The sequence below is a fragment of the Struthio camelus genome, chromosome 1 (assembly GCF_040807025.1).
Source record: "Struthio camelus isolate bStrCam1 chromosome 1, bStrCam1.hap1, whole genome shotgun sequence".
Taxonomy (NCBI): Eukaryota; Metazoa; Chordata; class Aves; order Struthioniformes; family Struthionidae; genus Struthio; species Struthio camelus.
Genome location: NC_090942.1, coordinates 100,488,670 through 100,505,112, shown reverse-complemented (window position 1 = coordinate 100,505,112; position 16,443 = coordinate 100,488,670). Strand labels below are relative to the sequence as shown.

General features: G+C 39.8%; 1 protein-coding gene and 1 long non-coding RNA gene across 17 annotated transcripts in view; one reads left to right on the top strand and one right to left on the bottom strand.

Moving 5' to 3' along the window:
* LOC104144224 (uncharacterized) overlaps positions 1-2,571 on the bottom strand; it is a 369,710-nt gene extending 367,139 nt beyond the window's left edge. For 9 of the 11 annotated variants that reach the window (XR_011134600.1, XR_011134586.1, XR_011134584.1 and 6 more), the window contains exon 1: positions 2,459-2,571. This is a non-coding gene — a long non-coding RNA (uncharacterized lncRNA). The remainder of the gene's footprint in view (positions 1-2,458) is intronic. The other 2 variants (XR_011134587.1, XR_011134585.1) reach the window with 1 other exon arrangement.
* Positions 1,653-16,443, top strand: part of CBLB (Cbl proto-oncogene B) — a 144,613-nt gene continuing 129,822 nt past the window's right edge. For 3 of the 6 annotated variants that reach the window (XM_068907643.1, XM_068907622.1, XM_068907616.1), the window contains exons 1-3: positions 1,674-1,786; positions 3,037-3,195; positions 12,726-12,976. In XM_068907643.1, coding sequence (XP_068763744.1) covers positions 1,697-1,786; positions 3,037-3,195; positions 12,726-12,976 — 500 coding nt within the window. In that variant the 5' untranslated portion in view covers positions 1,674-1,696. The other 3 variants (XM_068907604.1, XM_068907631.1, XM_068907608.1) reach the window with 3 other exon arrangements.

The following is a 16,443-nucleotide window of genomic DNA, read 5'->3' as shown; positions in this document are numbered from 1 at the left end:
TAACAACAAATGAAAGTATAACAAGTAAAAAAAAAATAAAGAAAAAGAATTAAAGATTTAATGAGCTCTGAAAGAAAGACCATCTGCTTTATCCACAACTAAACAGGAGAGAGCAAAAGAAAGGGTAGTCACTACCAACCTAACCTTGATGCAAGTACGGTTCCAAAAGAGAAAAGGAATGGCTGCCAGAGGAAAAGACTTTTAAAACAACATGTAAACCAGCACAGGAAAGAGAATAATTTAGAATGTCCATAGTGAAGTGAGAAGCTTCCAACCCACTTAAGGTAAGTATCTGCCAAGTCATACTTTTCAACTATAGAGGATCAATGATCTTTGAGGAAGACGTTATTGAGAGCATTTTATTGTTATATGTTTGCCCAAAGGAATAACTTGACAAATTTTAAATCAATGGAAAAATATCAGTACTTAAAATATACAGTAAGGGGTAATATAAATAAAAGGAACAATGAAACTCCCTCATTAACAACTTATTCTACAGTTTTTCCTGACCCCCCCTTATTAAAAAACAAAAAATACCCCAGTAAAAACAGCAAATTACTTTTAAAAATCTTCAGAAAGGAATCCACTGCAGAAAATACACTTGATATTCAGAAAATCAAAACTTGGAACTAGCAGTCCTCCAAAATAATTCCATTTCCTTAAAAACAGCCTCAGAGCTGTAAGCGTTTTACTTGAGCTTCTCTCTTTGGTAGTTAATTATAAAATTAACATTCACAGAGCATAATTACGCTCTGGGCTGCCTTCTGAAAAAAATGAAGTCAAATGTCCTGTACCCCTTGCCATACGGGCAGCTAGCCTCTCCAGCACAGGTAGTTTTACCTAAAAAGTCTTTACATAGTCACTCACCACCTCTCAGGACCACACTGTAACCCTTACAGCCCTTACAGCCATCACTGCTTTTTGCAGTTCTCCAGCCCAAGTTTTTAACGTGGGAAATCTCAGCATTTGGTTAAAAGCAACCCTCCCCCTCTCCAAAAACAAGACAAGAAACCAGACAGACATAAGGAAACTAAAGTTCCTGCTCTCTGTGGCCACAAAGAAACTCTCAAAAGCATGAAGGGGAAGTGCTAAGGAAGAAAACCCAAAAGGCAGTAATAAAAATTACTGATTTTTAACATATGGCACGCCTCACTGAGACACGACTAAAACAACTCCTGCAGGGGAAGCACGCACTGCCCAAGAGCCCCTAGCCACGGCGTCAGCCCCAACAACCCAAGGGAGCCCCCCCCAAACCCCCCAGCACCTCAGCAAAGCCTCAGAGGGCCCCCCCAAGCTGCCCGCCCCCTCCCCCACCTCACACCGGCGCGACCCGCGCACCACCCCTCCGCCCCCCCCCCCAGGAGGGGCAACGGCTGAGGGGCGGGACCGGAAGCTCCACCTCCCTCCGTCGAGCTCAGCCCGTTGGCCGCTCCTCCCATCACTCTAGACCCGCCGGCCCCCATTCTTCCCCGCCCCTCTGCCCGTCTCCGAAGCCTTCTACCCGCCCCACCCAGCTCCTCGCTCATTTGCTGGCGGGCGCGTCAAGCAAAGACGCCTGCCCCTTCTGATTGGCGGGGCGAAGGCGGGGGTTCCCGCCTGTGGGAGAAGGGCTCGCTCCTCGGCGCTCCTGCCCCTCCGGCCCTCGGCGCCCTGGCAGCGCGCATGCGCGGGGGCGAGTGTTGTCCTCGGGGTGGGCATGTTGCGGGGAGAGGAGCGGCCGCCAGAACGCCGCGGGGAGGGGGCGGGAGCAGGAGCCGGAGAAGGAGCCGGGCCGCCGCTGCCGCCGGTGAGCCAGCCTCGCTTTCTAGCAGTGAGGGGAGACCGTAGCCTGCCCCTGCCCGCGAGCTGTGCCACATACAGATCTGTGCGTGTGCATACGTCTGTGCCTTGCATGTGTCTGTAGGGCTCTCTTTCTCTCGCTCTCTCTCTCGCTCTCTCTCTGTCTCTCCACACACACACATACACACACACACACGCGCGCGCGCACGTACCCACCCACCGGGCGGGCCGCGCTGTGGCACGGAGATGCGGCCGGCGGGGCAGTAGCTCCCCATGCTTCCCTGTGGGGCAGCGGCCGCCCGCCCGCTAGCAGCAGCAGCAGCAGCGCCACAGGGCAGAGCCCCGTGGGGCGGCCGTGGCCGGCGTGCGCTCGCGCGTGGCGGCGGGGATCGCCAACGGCCGCCAACGGCCGCCCCCGGCGCAACGGCCGCGGCGGCGCGGGATGCGCTCCGCCTGCCTCCTGGGGCGGTGAAGCCGGCCGCCGCCGCCGGAGGGAGGAGAGCCTCGTCCGACGAGACGCTTCGCCTGGGCTCCGCGCCGCCGAGCCGGCTGAGGACGGGGGGCGCGGAGCCGCTGAGGAGCTCCCCCCCACCACCCCCGCCAACCCCACTTCTGCCTGCTCCTGGCTCGCCTCGGCGGTTCCCCCTTCGCGCAAAACCTTGCGGTTACTAATCCGTACGTATGTGCGTGTCTGGAGCGAGCTCTGCGTCTATGCTCCTGTCTGTCGGTCGGCGCCCGGGCAGCCGCTGCCTGTGCACTGCCTGTCTTGCAGATTTGCCTCTTACTTCTGTATTTGCTTGCTTTTTCTGCCCCCCCCCCACACCCCACCCCCGCCGCGGCCGCTACACGTCTTCCGCTTTTGTTGTCTGGTGACGGGCATGTGCCCGGTGCCCGCCGCTACGGGGGGTCCGCGGGAGCCGCAGCGGCGGGGGGGAGCGGGGCCGGGGCCGGGGCCGGGGCCGGGCCTGCGGGGGGGCAGCCGCGGCCGGGGCCCTCCGTCTGCGTGTCGGTTCTTCCCCCCGCTTGTTTATGTTGATGGGGACAATAAATCCGGGGTCACTTCTGCCAGTGTAAACTCGGCCCAAGTGGGTTTACAGTGTTTGTCACGAAAAGTTAAACTTGTTCCTAAACATGCCCTAGTCTTACCCTTTCCTGCCTGCGAAGAAGGAAGTGTTACCTCACTGGCTGCGGCTGGTTTTATGACAGAATGTTTTCGGGGCACCTTGTGAGTCTCTGTTTGTGTACCGTTGTGCCCAGCTTGGCTCCCAGATGGCCAATTCCCTGAACGGCCGGAACCCTCGCAAGGGGCGGATTCTGGGTTTCATTGATGCCATTCAGGATGCTGTGGGCCCCCCCAAGCAGGCAGCTGCCGACCGCAGGACTGTGGAGAAGACCTGGAAGCTTATGGATAAAGTGGTGAGTGTGTGTGTGTGTGCATGCGTGTGTACACACGCCGAAGAACGGAGACTTTTAAATGTGTACACGTGAGGAAGCAGTGTTTTCCTGAGCTTTAATTGCTGCACTGTGTGTGCCTCGGGAAGTAAGGAGACTCGTGTTTTAGGTTGTTTAAGCACTTTTTTTTTTTCCTGTGGCCTCTGGCTATGCTTTTTTAATCTTGGTTTGTGGAGGGAAAACAAAAGTGTGTATTTGCCTTAGGCTATTGTTATTTTCAGATCCTTTAAAATGACTCAGGCTGGAAGAGCTTTTCTTAAAAAACAGAACAAATAACTGTTAAACTTGGTTCTTTTATTCGGATACTCTATATGTTTTATGTTGGATCATACTGTTAGTCTGCAGACAAGACCCCAAGCATGTAACTTCAGTTAAGCTAAATATCCTGTGAGACATACTCACGATGGATACATTTGTGCTTGTAGGAATGTGTGTGGAGCCTGGGGGATGTCACTCTTGTCAGTATAGTAAACAGATTTGTATGGCACTCTTAATTTTCGAGCGTATGTTCTGCATTTTAATGAATTTTTAAGTACTTTTCATTTTGAAACTGTAAATAGACACTGTACTGAAACTTATTTTTCAGGAAGTTGGGGGAGTAGACCATAATTTTTTAGATCTTATAGCTCTCTGGACCAGTTTGATACATTTTGCTTAGCATTGAACAAGATGACAGCTTACTTTAAATTAGCTCAGAGGATTTCATAGCAATGCTAGGAATAGTTTGATTATAACATAGATAACTGTTCAGGAGGCACAGGAGAGGGCTCTGTTTTGCATATAATTAATACTTGAGAGCTTCTTGGAACTGTTGAGGAGAGAAGGTTACTTCTTGTTAGGTTCGGGTTCTTATGGCAGGAGAGTTATGACTCTGCCATAACTCTCCATAAGTTTTCCAGTTTGGAAAACTGGAATCTGGTTCACTGACGCTGAAACCGTGTAGGGAATGTACAGCTTGATTTCTCCCTGTGTCAGACCATTTACAAATCTATATAGTAATATCCCCTGATTGGCTTGTGTATCTGTGGATCCCAGAAAATCTTAATCTTGTTGCTTAGACTTGTGGGTTGCTTTTAGTCAGCTTTTATAGGATAACTATATTTGCCACTATTAGAGCAGAGCATCAAAACAGCCAGTGTGGGCTGTTCTGTAGAATTCATTGGAAAGGCTGGACATTGCACTTGTGCTCTCTTTTTCATTTCACTGGATAAGTGTCCTCAATTTGGATCTTTAATGTATCCTCTTTAAGCTACTGTCGGTTAATCAGATTTTATTTCTAAATCATATTAAAGTATACCAGACAGGATGATGTCATAGTGTGAGAATGCTGTAGCTTGCTGCTTGAGTTTTTAACATTTGGTACTTATAGTGAAAGGATGCGTTTGAGCAAATTTAATGTGTTGGCAAACAAATGTTAAGTCTCATAGCCGTATGCAGCAGTAGGCACAGGAAAGTCACTTTCTCCTCTGCCTAAATCAAAACCAGGGATTAAAATCAGAAATAGAAACCTGCCCAGTGGACTGTTGCTTCAAATCCCATTTCTGGAGTTTGTCCTATGATTGATTTCTGTGATGGGTCACTGACCAAATTAATACCTAGCAAAAGCAGCAGGCTCTGCAGTTGGTGGGATGCCACCAATGGTAAGATTGTGGTTTTGAGGCCTGTTTTGCTTCTTGTAATCAGTCTTGTTTGTTCTTTAACTAAATTGCTATGATAACCATCTTTTTCCTCCAGTGAAGTGGCTAAAATTTTCTCCCATTTTAGATATGCAAGGCTTTGGGAGAGTGGAAACAAAGCAAAGCTACTAACTTGACCAAAGAATGAAGAAAGAGCAGTGTTCAAAACTAGGAGCACAGTTCAGTAATTCCTGCTTTCCATTTCTTTCTTAAAATTCCTATGTTATACTTTTCTTCCTTCTGTTTTCTCCCTCTTCTCTTTTTCTCTACTGTAACAGGTGAGATTTTCTACATGAAGTAAAATTTGTTTTCAATGATAAGGGCTTAACCAGTACTGCAAATACTGCTATTCTATAAAAACTATATTGTGGGACTGTTTTTATGGTGTGTGTAAAAACTGCTTCGTTGGAGATGCCATGCAAACTTCTGTCTGCAAAAATAGTACTATGTCATGCCTTAAAATTGTTAAGACTACATGATAATGTTTGTATTTCATGGGTTTATGTCTCAGCTGTTAGAATAGACACAAGGCTGCAATTCTGCTTAGTGTCTTCTCTTTAAACTTCTGTTACCAGTTTAAAAAAAAATCAAGCATATAGATTCTGAAAGAGTTCTTTAATAGGACAGAATGTTGGGATGCTGCCGTGGTACAGCCCTGTTAGTAAACGTCGCTGTAAGCAGCCTACTTGCAGAGAAGACAAAAATAATTCCTCTTGTTATAAATGAATGTGAAATGTTACCTGTATGTGTATCTCATACCAAAATCTTCCTTTTTATTCTTTATCCGCTGGAACCTATACTTTTACAGGTTTGCTAATAGGCTTTTGATATGAATTTACGATACTTAATGCATTATTAGTGAGGTATCAACTGTTATCATCAATATGCAGTTTCTCTGCAGTTTTTTTCATGGGCAAAGGGTGGCTTTACCATTAAGAGCCCAAAATATTTTTTTCAGTTCCTTTACAGTGGAAAGAATGATATTCCTTTTACGGTTTGGAAGGCTAGACCTGCTTTCCAGTGCTAGTATTGTGTCCATCATTTATTTTTAAACTTATAGCAAGCAAATTACTATTTTTAAAAATTCATATCCTGTAAGAGTTATTGTTTACAAATAACTCTAAATCTTCCTATTAATAGTACTTAAATGTACAGGATGGTTTTTTTATAAGATTTTGAACGTAATGATTTTATAATCTAGAAACTAGCCATGTGTTTCTATTATGAGATAGTGGTTATCTTGAAGATGACTTAAGGGGGAATGCTTATTGTGTAAGCATGGGAGTAGTTTAGTTACTTTATTGCTCTGGCTGTTTAGAGTTGGCAGCTTTGTTGTGCACATTCTACGTATGTAGGTTTCCACCCAGTAAACTTGTGACTTGTTTTGAACAATTGTTGTTTTTTTTTTTTTTTTTTTTTTAGGAATACTTGAGCAACTTTCAGTCACTTTTCAGAACTCTTATGTATTGGGCCTGAATGTGATTATATGTTCTATTGTGAAGAGTAACAGTATATTGTCTAAACTGTTCAGTTGCTTTGTCGTGGCCCACTCAGTTGTTTGACTATGTAAAATATGGATAGCAATTTAATTTGCTATTTAATATTATCTTAAGAGAAAGATTGTGTCTCCAAACCTCATGTTATTGACTTGGTAAAAGTCAATACTTGAGTAAAAGCTGTATTACCTCTGAAACTCATTTAGTAATATGATTTTGTTTAAATTAATGTTTGTCAGCATCCAAGTTTTCAGCAGCATCTAAATGTGCATACAGAGTGCAGTTCATGAGCTTGGAACCGCTGCTTGTTGTTTATTCTTTGCTGATGTGCAACCCCGCAAGTCTCTTATATGTCGTTGTTCCACAGAGGATCCAGTTAAGGGTATCATCAATCATAACCATGGTATTCTTAAACGTATTATCTTGGTCCTTCAATTAAAAACAGAAGTTGATTTAAAGATCTACAAGCTGTCTATACTCCTTGTGGAAAAGGATGAAAATTTAAATATTACACAGAAAATAAATGGAGAAATGGAGGTTTCTCTTTTCCTAATCAACAGAAAGTATAAATGACCCTCCAAAGTCAGCTATGCTTGAGTAGCTTTCCTCCAGTGTGGGAACATATGGCACGATTGCAGTGTGGGAGCTATTGAATGAGCACGCCCTTCTTTCTCAGTTAAAAACTGGGTAATCAGTCACCTCTACTTGTATTTTGATGAGATGGCTTCTTTCAGAGGAATTTTTGCTTGGTAGTTACAATTCATTGCAGTTAATGTAGCTTCTGGAGGAGGGTATATGGAAAAGGAGCATAATGTTCAGATTTCATCCATTTTCCTGATTAGCCACACCCTCATTAAGTTCTTCAAAATTCATAGCTGGTAGCATTGTATGTTGTGGTTTTCTGGAGAATTGTTATGATGTCTTACTGTAGAGCTACCTTTATCCTGTCTGTGGTATTTCAGAACATTTTTGTGGTACTTTGTCTTTTTGCACCGTATGGCAGAAGATACTAGTTTAGCAGAGCTTTTCAAAGTGTAATTTTAGAAGTGTGCAAGCACTGATATTCTGCTCTTGTCTGTTCACGGCAGCTGAAAACTGGGCATTTAGTAGATGTCCTTCTAATTAGATACCTAATCAGTTTTAGCTCTGTAACTTTACTTGTATTGTCTTTGACTAGCATTAGGTGTTAAAACAGATTGTGTCAAGGTGACTGTACTTTGCTTAAATGAAAATTCTAAGTTCTTTTGTCCAGAGCCTTCAGTATAACCTTTTATTTGCTTTAAAATGTGAACAGGAGATAGTTTTCCATGAAAAATCTGTTGTCTAAATACAATGGGAATCCATTACTTTCATCTGTGAAGATGGTATGAAATAATGCCTTGCAGCTGAAGTCAAATTTCATTTTAACAGTTACACTTTTAAGTTGTTGATTAGCTAGGTATTTATTGCATAAAGCTTTTGTCAATAATAGTGAACACCTTTCATGTTATTTTAAAAAAAAAAAAACAAAACCCTAGATTCTCTCTCCTTCCCTTTCCTTGGTGTTGTGCAAAAACTTGGCAAGATAGCATAATTTATTTTTACATCTTCCCCACTCCAGGTATTGTTGGGGGGAAATTATACCAAAAGAAAACTTTCGCCTTTGGGTTGGAGTCCAACCTTTGATGCTGATAAATCTTTCCCAAAAGAGAGAAGACAAAATTCTCATAAATTTCCCCCTCTCCCCCCCCCCCCCCCCCGCTTCCCCTCCGCCCCAGGCATTTGTAGGGCTCTCCCAGACTCTTCAGGTACTACTGAGGGTAGAGTTAGTGAAAAATCTGCAGCGGAAATCGTAGTCAAAAACAGAGGTGATGTCTTGGATAGCTTTTGGCAATCAGGTCTTTAACTATGGTGAGCCAGTTTTACTCTTGGGTAGCATTTAGTTCCAAGTGCGTTCATGTTTACTCACTGCGGGACTGTACTTTAGAGTGTGAGACTAGTAACACAACAACCTAGTCCTTTTATGTAATAGGGAGCCAGAGAAGAGCTTGATGCATTGTCGCAACATGATCACGATGACCTATATTGCCAAGTATATTAAGTTGTTTTCAGAGTTATGAGTGATGGTGTTTCTTTGAGGGGGGGTGGTGGTGAGTTGTTTGTTTATTCCCCTCCTGCCCTTCATAGGAACTGGAGTAAGCTTGTCTGGAAGTTCCTGAGTTAATTGTATCAGTCTGCTTCTGATAGATAGGATAATCCTTTATTCATTAACAAATGTAATAGCGCTCCATTGTTTCTGTGATTCTGGAATAAATACTTTGGACTTTTCCTGAGTGAGATAGTAAAAGCGGTTTTTCTTTCTTACCTCAATGAGAGAGACATTTTCATTTTTTAGCCTGAATGCTTGCTTAATATATACATGCTTCCTTCCAGTCATAACAATATACAAATCACACAGTGATATGATTCATGTCCGCTTCTATAGTGTTAGGGAGGGCTGGTTTGTAAAATGTGGTATGGAGGATTTTTTTGTTTGTTTTTTTAGATTTTTTTTGTTTTGTTTATTTGTTTGAGCTCTATTTTCTTTTGAAGAAAGGTATGTATGCCATTTCTGGTGGATTGGTAAGTCTCTTGCGTCAGCAGTTGTCATTTCTTACCGCTTACTTTTAATTGCGAACTTATGTGGTACGTGTCAGGACATCCTGACTCTGGAAACCATATGGTGTGCTAGCCAGCTCTTTACAAACATGCTTCCTTTGGACTTGTGCACTGTCTAAAAGTGAAGAAAACCTTGTACTACCTCACTGGATCACCAACTTGAACTAAATGTTAGTGTTTTTTTCAATGAGAATGCATAAAACTAATTGAGTTGTACCATAGGATAATTTTTACTTGGCTTAAGGGCTTGTGCTGGAGTTGAAGGTTCTAACAATGTGGTGAACTGATCTCTATATATTCAGTGAAGCCTAGTAAACCATGATGACCACAGGATCCTGCTGTGATCTGTATGTGACAGTATTTGATGACACTGGACTGAAAAAGACTTTCTAGAACATCTGAAAGAGAAACTAAATCTTGTTTTTAACTAAGTATTCTTTTTGTGTGTTTGAATGGACAGACTGTTGAAAAAATACCAACCAGTATGAGCAATTTGCTGCTTCTTGTTGTCTTTGTTTTTAAACTGTTTCTAATATATATGAAACGCCTTGTACTCTGCTTGTTGACGGTTATGATTGAAAAGATAGGCTTCAGAAAGCGAGCTATACAATATAGAAAAAGTTAGGATAAATAAGCAATTTAAAATGAGTTGAGCCTTTTCTACTTGTACTCTCTTTGCTGACTTTTCTCATGAATAATACTTTTCTCTTTACAACTACTTTTTTCCCTTGTACTTGTTGCTCTGGAAAGTTTTAACACCTGGTCGGTGAAATGGACGTGCTCCCAAAACAAATTGGAGATGCTATGAATCAATCTTTATTAATTCAATTTTTTTACTAAACCAGAAATCGGAGAGAACATAAATTCAGTTGGAAAATATGTCTGTGATTTTTATAAAGCTTTCTTTGGTATTCATTTCTATCTGTGGGATTCCATTTCTTCCTTTTCTTCTAACTCTTCTACCAAAATAAATTCAGCTATGTCTCTGCATGGATGATTTTCAGATCTGTCTGCACATGTTAAATTTTGTGCTCGTGTTTCTAAAATCTCCTTAAAGAATTGTTGCTGTCAAGTTAAGTTCAGCGTAACTGAAAGTGAATGTTTAATCTCCTGAGTTTTTCTTGTTAGTTCTTTCCTTGATCTTTTGGGGTGCTGCCATCGCCCTGCCCTTACTCAGTCACCTGGATCTCTTTTTAAAATTGTCTCCGAATCCTTCAGATTTAGAAATGTGATTCATAGACAAATAAAACCTTATGTACCCATTCACTTAACTAAAGCTGTCACCCAGGCCTTGACAGCTTGTGTATCAGTAAGTTCAGCTTTCTTTTTTTCTGACCTTGAAGAAATGCCATCGTATCCAACCTTTATTCTTTGAAAATACTGCTGCAAACGTCTCCTAACCCACCGCTTTGACTGTGTTATCCCTTTCTTTATTCTGATAACATATTCTCTTTCACATTAAATATAAACAGCTGTCTCAGAGTCTCTTGCTGTCTGGCTCTTCTTGTATCAGTCAGGATTCAGAGAAGGGCTTTTGCCCTCAAATAGGTTTGCAGTTCGAGACTTCCTTACCCACTCATGACATTTCCAAACATCTTTATGCTTTGTGTTTTTTATTTATTTCCAGTGTGCCCCTCAAGTTAGGGGAAAATCCGTTTATGAGCGCTACTGGAGCAAATATTATTTTAGAGCTTGCCTTGAAATTCTTCTTTGCTGTTTATGTCTACGGTTGCTAGCGCACTGAATCACTCTTTAGCATGCTGAACAGTGTTTTATTAATATTCTCATGTTTGCCTGTATCCATCTGCTTTTTGTTTCCTACTGAGACTATAAATTTCTCTGTGGGAGGCACTGTCTATCTGGTTTACAACATTAGTCAGGTTCCTGATCCACTACTTGGTATAGTAGCTGAAAGAATAATAAAAATTTCTAAGTAGCAATGGGCCAGTAAAATGAGGGATGTTATTGCATATGTCGTATTTTAAATACTTTATTTGAATGGTGTTAATGTTTCTGTAGATAGTGAAGAGTCTTCACTGTTCTAATGGTGTTAGAATGGCATATTCTCTTCAAGTTGTTAGTACTTGACTTTAGTCCACTCTTCTATCCCCCCTGTGTTAACCAGGACCCCAGTTCCCTACACCTAGTTTCCTGATGTGTTTTTGTGTAAATATTTCATTCAGACAAAAAGCAATTATATGCTTGCTTTGCTGTTTGCGGTGCATAAACAGTTTCAAGGTAGTGAATTTCATAATGGTGTAGGTCTAGAGATGGGGAGTTTTCAGTGGTAGAAGTGGGATATAGCTTTGAGTTTGCAGTGAGATGTATGTAACAGGAAACTTTTTTTTTTCCTCATCTGGAATTGCTCAGATTCTGCACTTTTTTGGAAGTTGGTACCTTAGTAGGAGTAGGAGTCTATTTTCATCAATATTAAGATATTTTTACAGCCTTGTTAGTTGCCTCAAAAGAATGTCAAAGTCATTAATATGTAACATGCCATCCCCACATTATACCTGTAAAACCTTTATACCACATGGGCATGATTTTTTTCATGAGTATTTGAGCATGTACAGCTGCACACGGGTGCAGAGTGTGTTACTCTGGAGCGCTTTAGTTGAAGCGCGGAATCACTGCTTTGGTAGCTTGGCGCCATAGCACTTAAAAACTGTCTGTTACTTTTGATACATCCACTCTTTGTTACAGAACATTACAAACACAACTGCCAAAGAAGGTAGGTAGCCAGGAGATAATTGCCCTGAACTGGTATATGTAACTGGTCAGGAAACAAGAACAGTACCTTTTCCTTCCAGAAACATTTCCAATGGACGCTAGAGTCATGTAAAGGTGTTCAACAATTCATCTGAAGATTATTTTTTAAATTAAATTTATTGAATAATATATATTATGTACCATTTAGAAACATAAGGACTCCAGGTCCACAAAGATTATTTTCTGTTGCAACCATGAACTGAAAAACACTTGAGTTTATAATGTTTTACTTCCTAGATTACAATTTCTCTTTATGAGAGACTGTTAATTTCTGTTTGTCCTAGTAGCTTTTGAGCCAGTGACCATATTCAGACCCATTCCATATGTATAGAAATCTCAAACTTCAAATTCCTGTGAGTTTTAAGGAGGTACGTTGTTGGATAGAGAAAAGAGAGAGCTAATTGATGAAGACTAGGTTATAACATCAGTTCTTACTAGACATTTGAAAATCCATAGAGAAGTTTGCCTCCAGCAAACAGAACTGTAGGAAATTACTGCTCTTGACATTAGGTGCTCACCGTATTCTGATAATATGCTCCGTAGCATATAGTTGACGGGCAAAGACACTCTTACTTAAAAAAACAAAACTCCAAACTACATAAATGTGGAGAAAGATGGAGTCACCTCTTTAGAAGTGAGGCTTTTTGCATTTTTATTTATTTTTATTTATTTTTATTTATTTTTATTTATTTTTATTTATTTTTATTTATTTTTATTTATTTTTATTTATTATTTTCACATACCTTTGACAGTAGAGACTCTACTGAGATTCCTCGGGATATATTTGAAGTAGGATTTAATTCTTTGTGCCTGGGGGTTGGAGAAATATGCTTGCACCTATTAATTTTAATACATCTGATTAGCTTTTCCCCAACATATTTATTCTCTTTAAACATTCTCTTGTTTTTACTTCTAGGTAAGACTGTGCCAAAATCCAAAGCTTCAACTGAAAAACAGCCCGCCTTACATACTTGACATTTTACCAGACACTTATCAACATTTGAGACTTATACTGAGCAAATACGATGACAACCAGAAACTTGCACAACTCAGTGAGAATGAATATTTTAAAATCTACATTGACAGTCTTATGAAAAAATCAAAACGGGCTATAAGACTTTTCAAAGAAGGAAAAGAGAGAATGTATGAGGAGCAGTCACAGGATAGGTAAGTGAAATATTGATAAAGTAGATTGTGTTGCCTGTCTGCATTCTTAACAGTGTTTGTGGCCATTGTGTTTTGACATTTTTAATTATTTAAAGAGCAGAAATATTATTGTTTGAATTTGTTGACCTTGCAGGTCAAGCAGTAATTTGCTGGATTTGTTCCACTATGTGTTCTTATCTGTCACTTTATGTGACCTTTCAAACTGAGTCCATTTCCTTCATAAAACATTCATTTCATTGTAATTACTTGTTCAGAGGGCCTTACAATATGTAATTGTTCATCTAGCAGAGGGAGACTCTTATCTGGCCAGAGCTTGACCTCTCTAGCCCACTTCTGAAAACTGAGGGACCCATGATGGATATTGAGTTAGTGCTTTCACAAGTGATGAAATGTAACAAAACAATATCCGTATTTTTGAGAAACTGTGTGATGTTAGCATAAGGTGATAATAATGTTAGCCTCGTGCTGAGAATCTTCTGAGAAACCTAATGGATTCTTGATTTGCAGTAATTCAATTCTGATAGCAGGGATTAATCTCTGCTTTGTGTGTTCTCCTTTGGTGATGAGTAAGGAGGTTTTTAATATTTGATATTATTACATAATATATATTTTTTAAATGATATTTCAGGAAGTTCCTTACAAAATCTGTGGTTTTGCTTTGGAAAGGGGTACAGAAGTTGTTCTGTGTTGTGGTACTTAGCATCTGCCATGTGTGATGTATCTTTAGATCTATTCAAATTAAAGTTGCATGACACTGTTTCCAGAGTCTTCCCTTTTCAAAGGCGATGGTGGGGAAACGGGAGATGGAGAGGAAGCATATGAGGGACTGGATTCCTGCTGTTCTGTTTGCACCTGAGCTTACAGGCAGGGTTGCAATATAGTTTTACAGTTGGTGAATGATGCTAGAAGTGGTTAAGTATCTTGAGTTCTTGTAGATGTCACTGCTATGTTTGCTTTATACATATGTTCCTTCCAGATCTTTAGCAATGATTATAGGTAATGAGTATACTGTGATAGCCCTACTATGCTTGATAACTTCTCTGAAGCTTGCTTAATATCTAAGGACTTTTTTAAAGACTGTCCAATTGTTAAGAGACTTAGAATAGTTTACCTAAAAGGAACAAAGTGTGCAGTTTGAACTATCTTAGTGTAAGTAAAGATTTTAATAAATGTTCTGGGATTTTTTTTAGTAAGTATATAAAAGAATGTTTTCACTGAAGATGTAGTCTTACCAGAACTTCTGGAAGAATTGTTCAGCATTGAGCCAATGGATTCTTCTTTTACTAACCCATTTGTAGTATGTACAGAAGTCATTACATTACAAAGGAAATGAGAACTTTTTATAGTAAGGGAAACTTGACATAAATGACTGCATTATATAAACAGGTTTTATTTTGACTTCCCTATGTTGTATGAAACGCAAATTTACTTGTGGTTTTGCTTATGATTAGCAATAAATTGAAGCCAGTTTCAATGTCACTTTTTCAAAAACAAGGCCTGCAATAAGCACTATATAGTCATTCAAACAGTGTCTTGGTAACTGTATCTAGTTGTTACGAGTTACTTTCTTCTCTCCAGTTACCTACTTCAGGTCCTGTGTAAGGGTAACAGTGATGATGTGATGATGTGTCTTGTGAAGCTCACAATTTTTGAAAAAGATGCAGTTACCATATTTAATGTCATTGAAGCCATTCTTGTGAGATGATTGGAGAGGAAAGTGTTAGAGGCAAAGCATAGTAGTGCAGAGCACAAACTTCCTATAACTACTTTAGGATCTCGGAAATTTGTATTTCAGAAAGTAACAGTAATGCTGGCTTTATTGCTACCTGATGAGATTTGAAGCTTGGAGAAATGAATACTGAAGAATCATGTCTCCTATGTTAAAATTGGTAGATATGTTTCCTATACAAACTTGATTCTGACATACAGCAGAAAATAAGATTGGAAACTTAAATGAACAAACACAAATTTGGAAGCATTATTCTAGTAGTTAATGCTTCATGCTATTGCAAGTTAAAGTCTACATCTTCTCTGTGACTTCAGTGCACCCTGTTTCATTTACTGGCAATGTTTTATGTATATGCATGTCCTAGTTTAAAGTTAAATGAAAATATATTCATTTGCTCAGCCCTATGATCAGATATTTGCTTTCGCTACAGCAATTTAACATCCTTAATAATTTTAATTCTTGGTGAGTTAGTACTGTTAATTTTTTTTTAGCTTCTTTGCTTCCAAAGAAGTTTACGTTAATCTAAGTAGATAACTTGTTAAAGTTGTATTATAAAGATAGGAGCAGTCGTTTGGAAGTGTTTTTTCAAGACATCTTTTTAAAAGACAGTCAAATTAAAGTGTTGTCAATTTAAAAAAAGCAAACCAAAAGCTTCTCATATGTTGACACCTGGCCAGTTTTTGTGGTTTTCAACCTTGCTTTCCTGTTTTGTTTTTTTGTTAGTGTCTCTGTGGTTGCTGGATAAAAGGTCATGAAAAAGAGAAATTGGCTGCATTTGAAAGCATTTTCTGTATGTATTTGATTGGCATATTTTTAATCTATTAGGGTTATTGAATAATCTTTTTACTTTTATAATAGTAGTACATTCAGGAACCAAAGCTGACATAAAGGTGATTTTTATTTGCATTTTCACTGAAGACGCCTAAACTACACCATTGTTAAGAAGACACCTAAATTACTCCGTTGTTAAGAATTTGTCATGAATTTTGGCTCTCAAAGATCCTATGACTCAAACAAGATAGTGCTCCAGTCAGAAAATGTACTAATGGGTAAAACAAAAGCTCACAGTGTCATGGTGATTCCTCTCAATCTTGTGTTCCGTGCCTAATACAATGGGATGAATCTTGCTAAATGTATTTTTAAAAGAGAATATATGATTTAAAGCTTTTTTAATTGTTTAGTGTATATAAGTAACATCTATCTTCTGAGTATGGTGTATCTAGTAAAATATTATATTCTTTCATAGTCCTCTTAATGAAGTGAGAGATTGTATTGAATAAAATCTGCAAACTAGACTAACTATTGAATGCATAGAAGTTTTTTCCATGTATAAAGTAGTTAAGTTATTTTTGCTGCAGATTTTATTTTTTAAAGATTATAAACACAAACTTATTAAAATTATTGAGTCAGGTACATCTATTCATTTTAAAAGGCTTTTCTCTATCTTTGAGGGTTTGGGTTTTCTTTCCCTTTGTTGTTTATTTGGAAGTAGACTGAAGCAGGAAGGCATCATTTCTGTGAAGTCCAAACTTCCGTTTGTCTTGCTGTTTTCCAGACTGTATAGGCTGGCAGTTTTTTTTTAAACAAATATGCTAGCCAGGTGTAGAAATCAGGCGCATAAGTTACAATGAAAAGAATAGAGGAGGAATGAAGTGTCAATGGGTAGGTTACATTTGGATTCCTTCAGGATGTTGGATGTGGTCTTCCAGGCTAACATAACTGTTTCTCAGTATGGGAG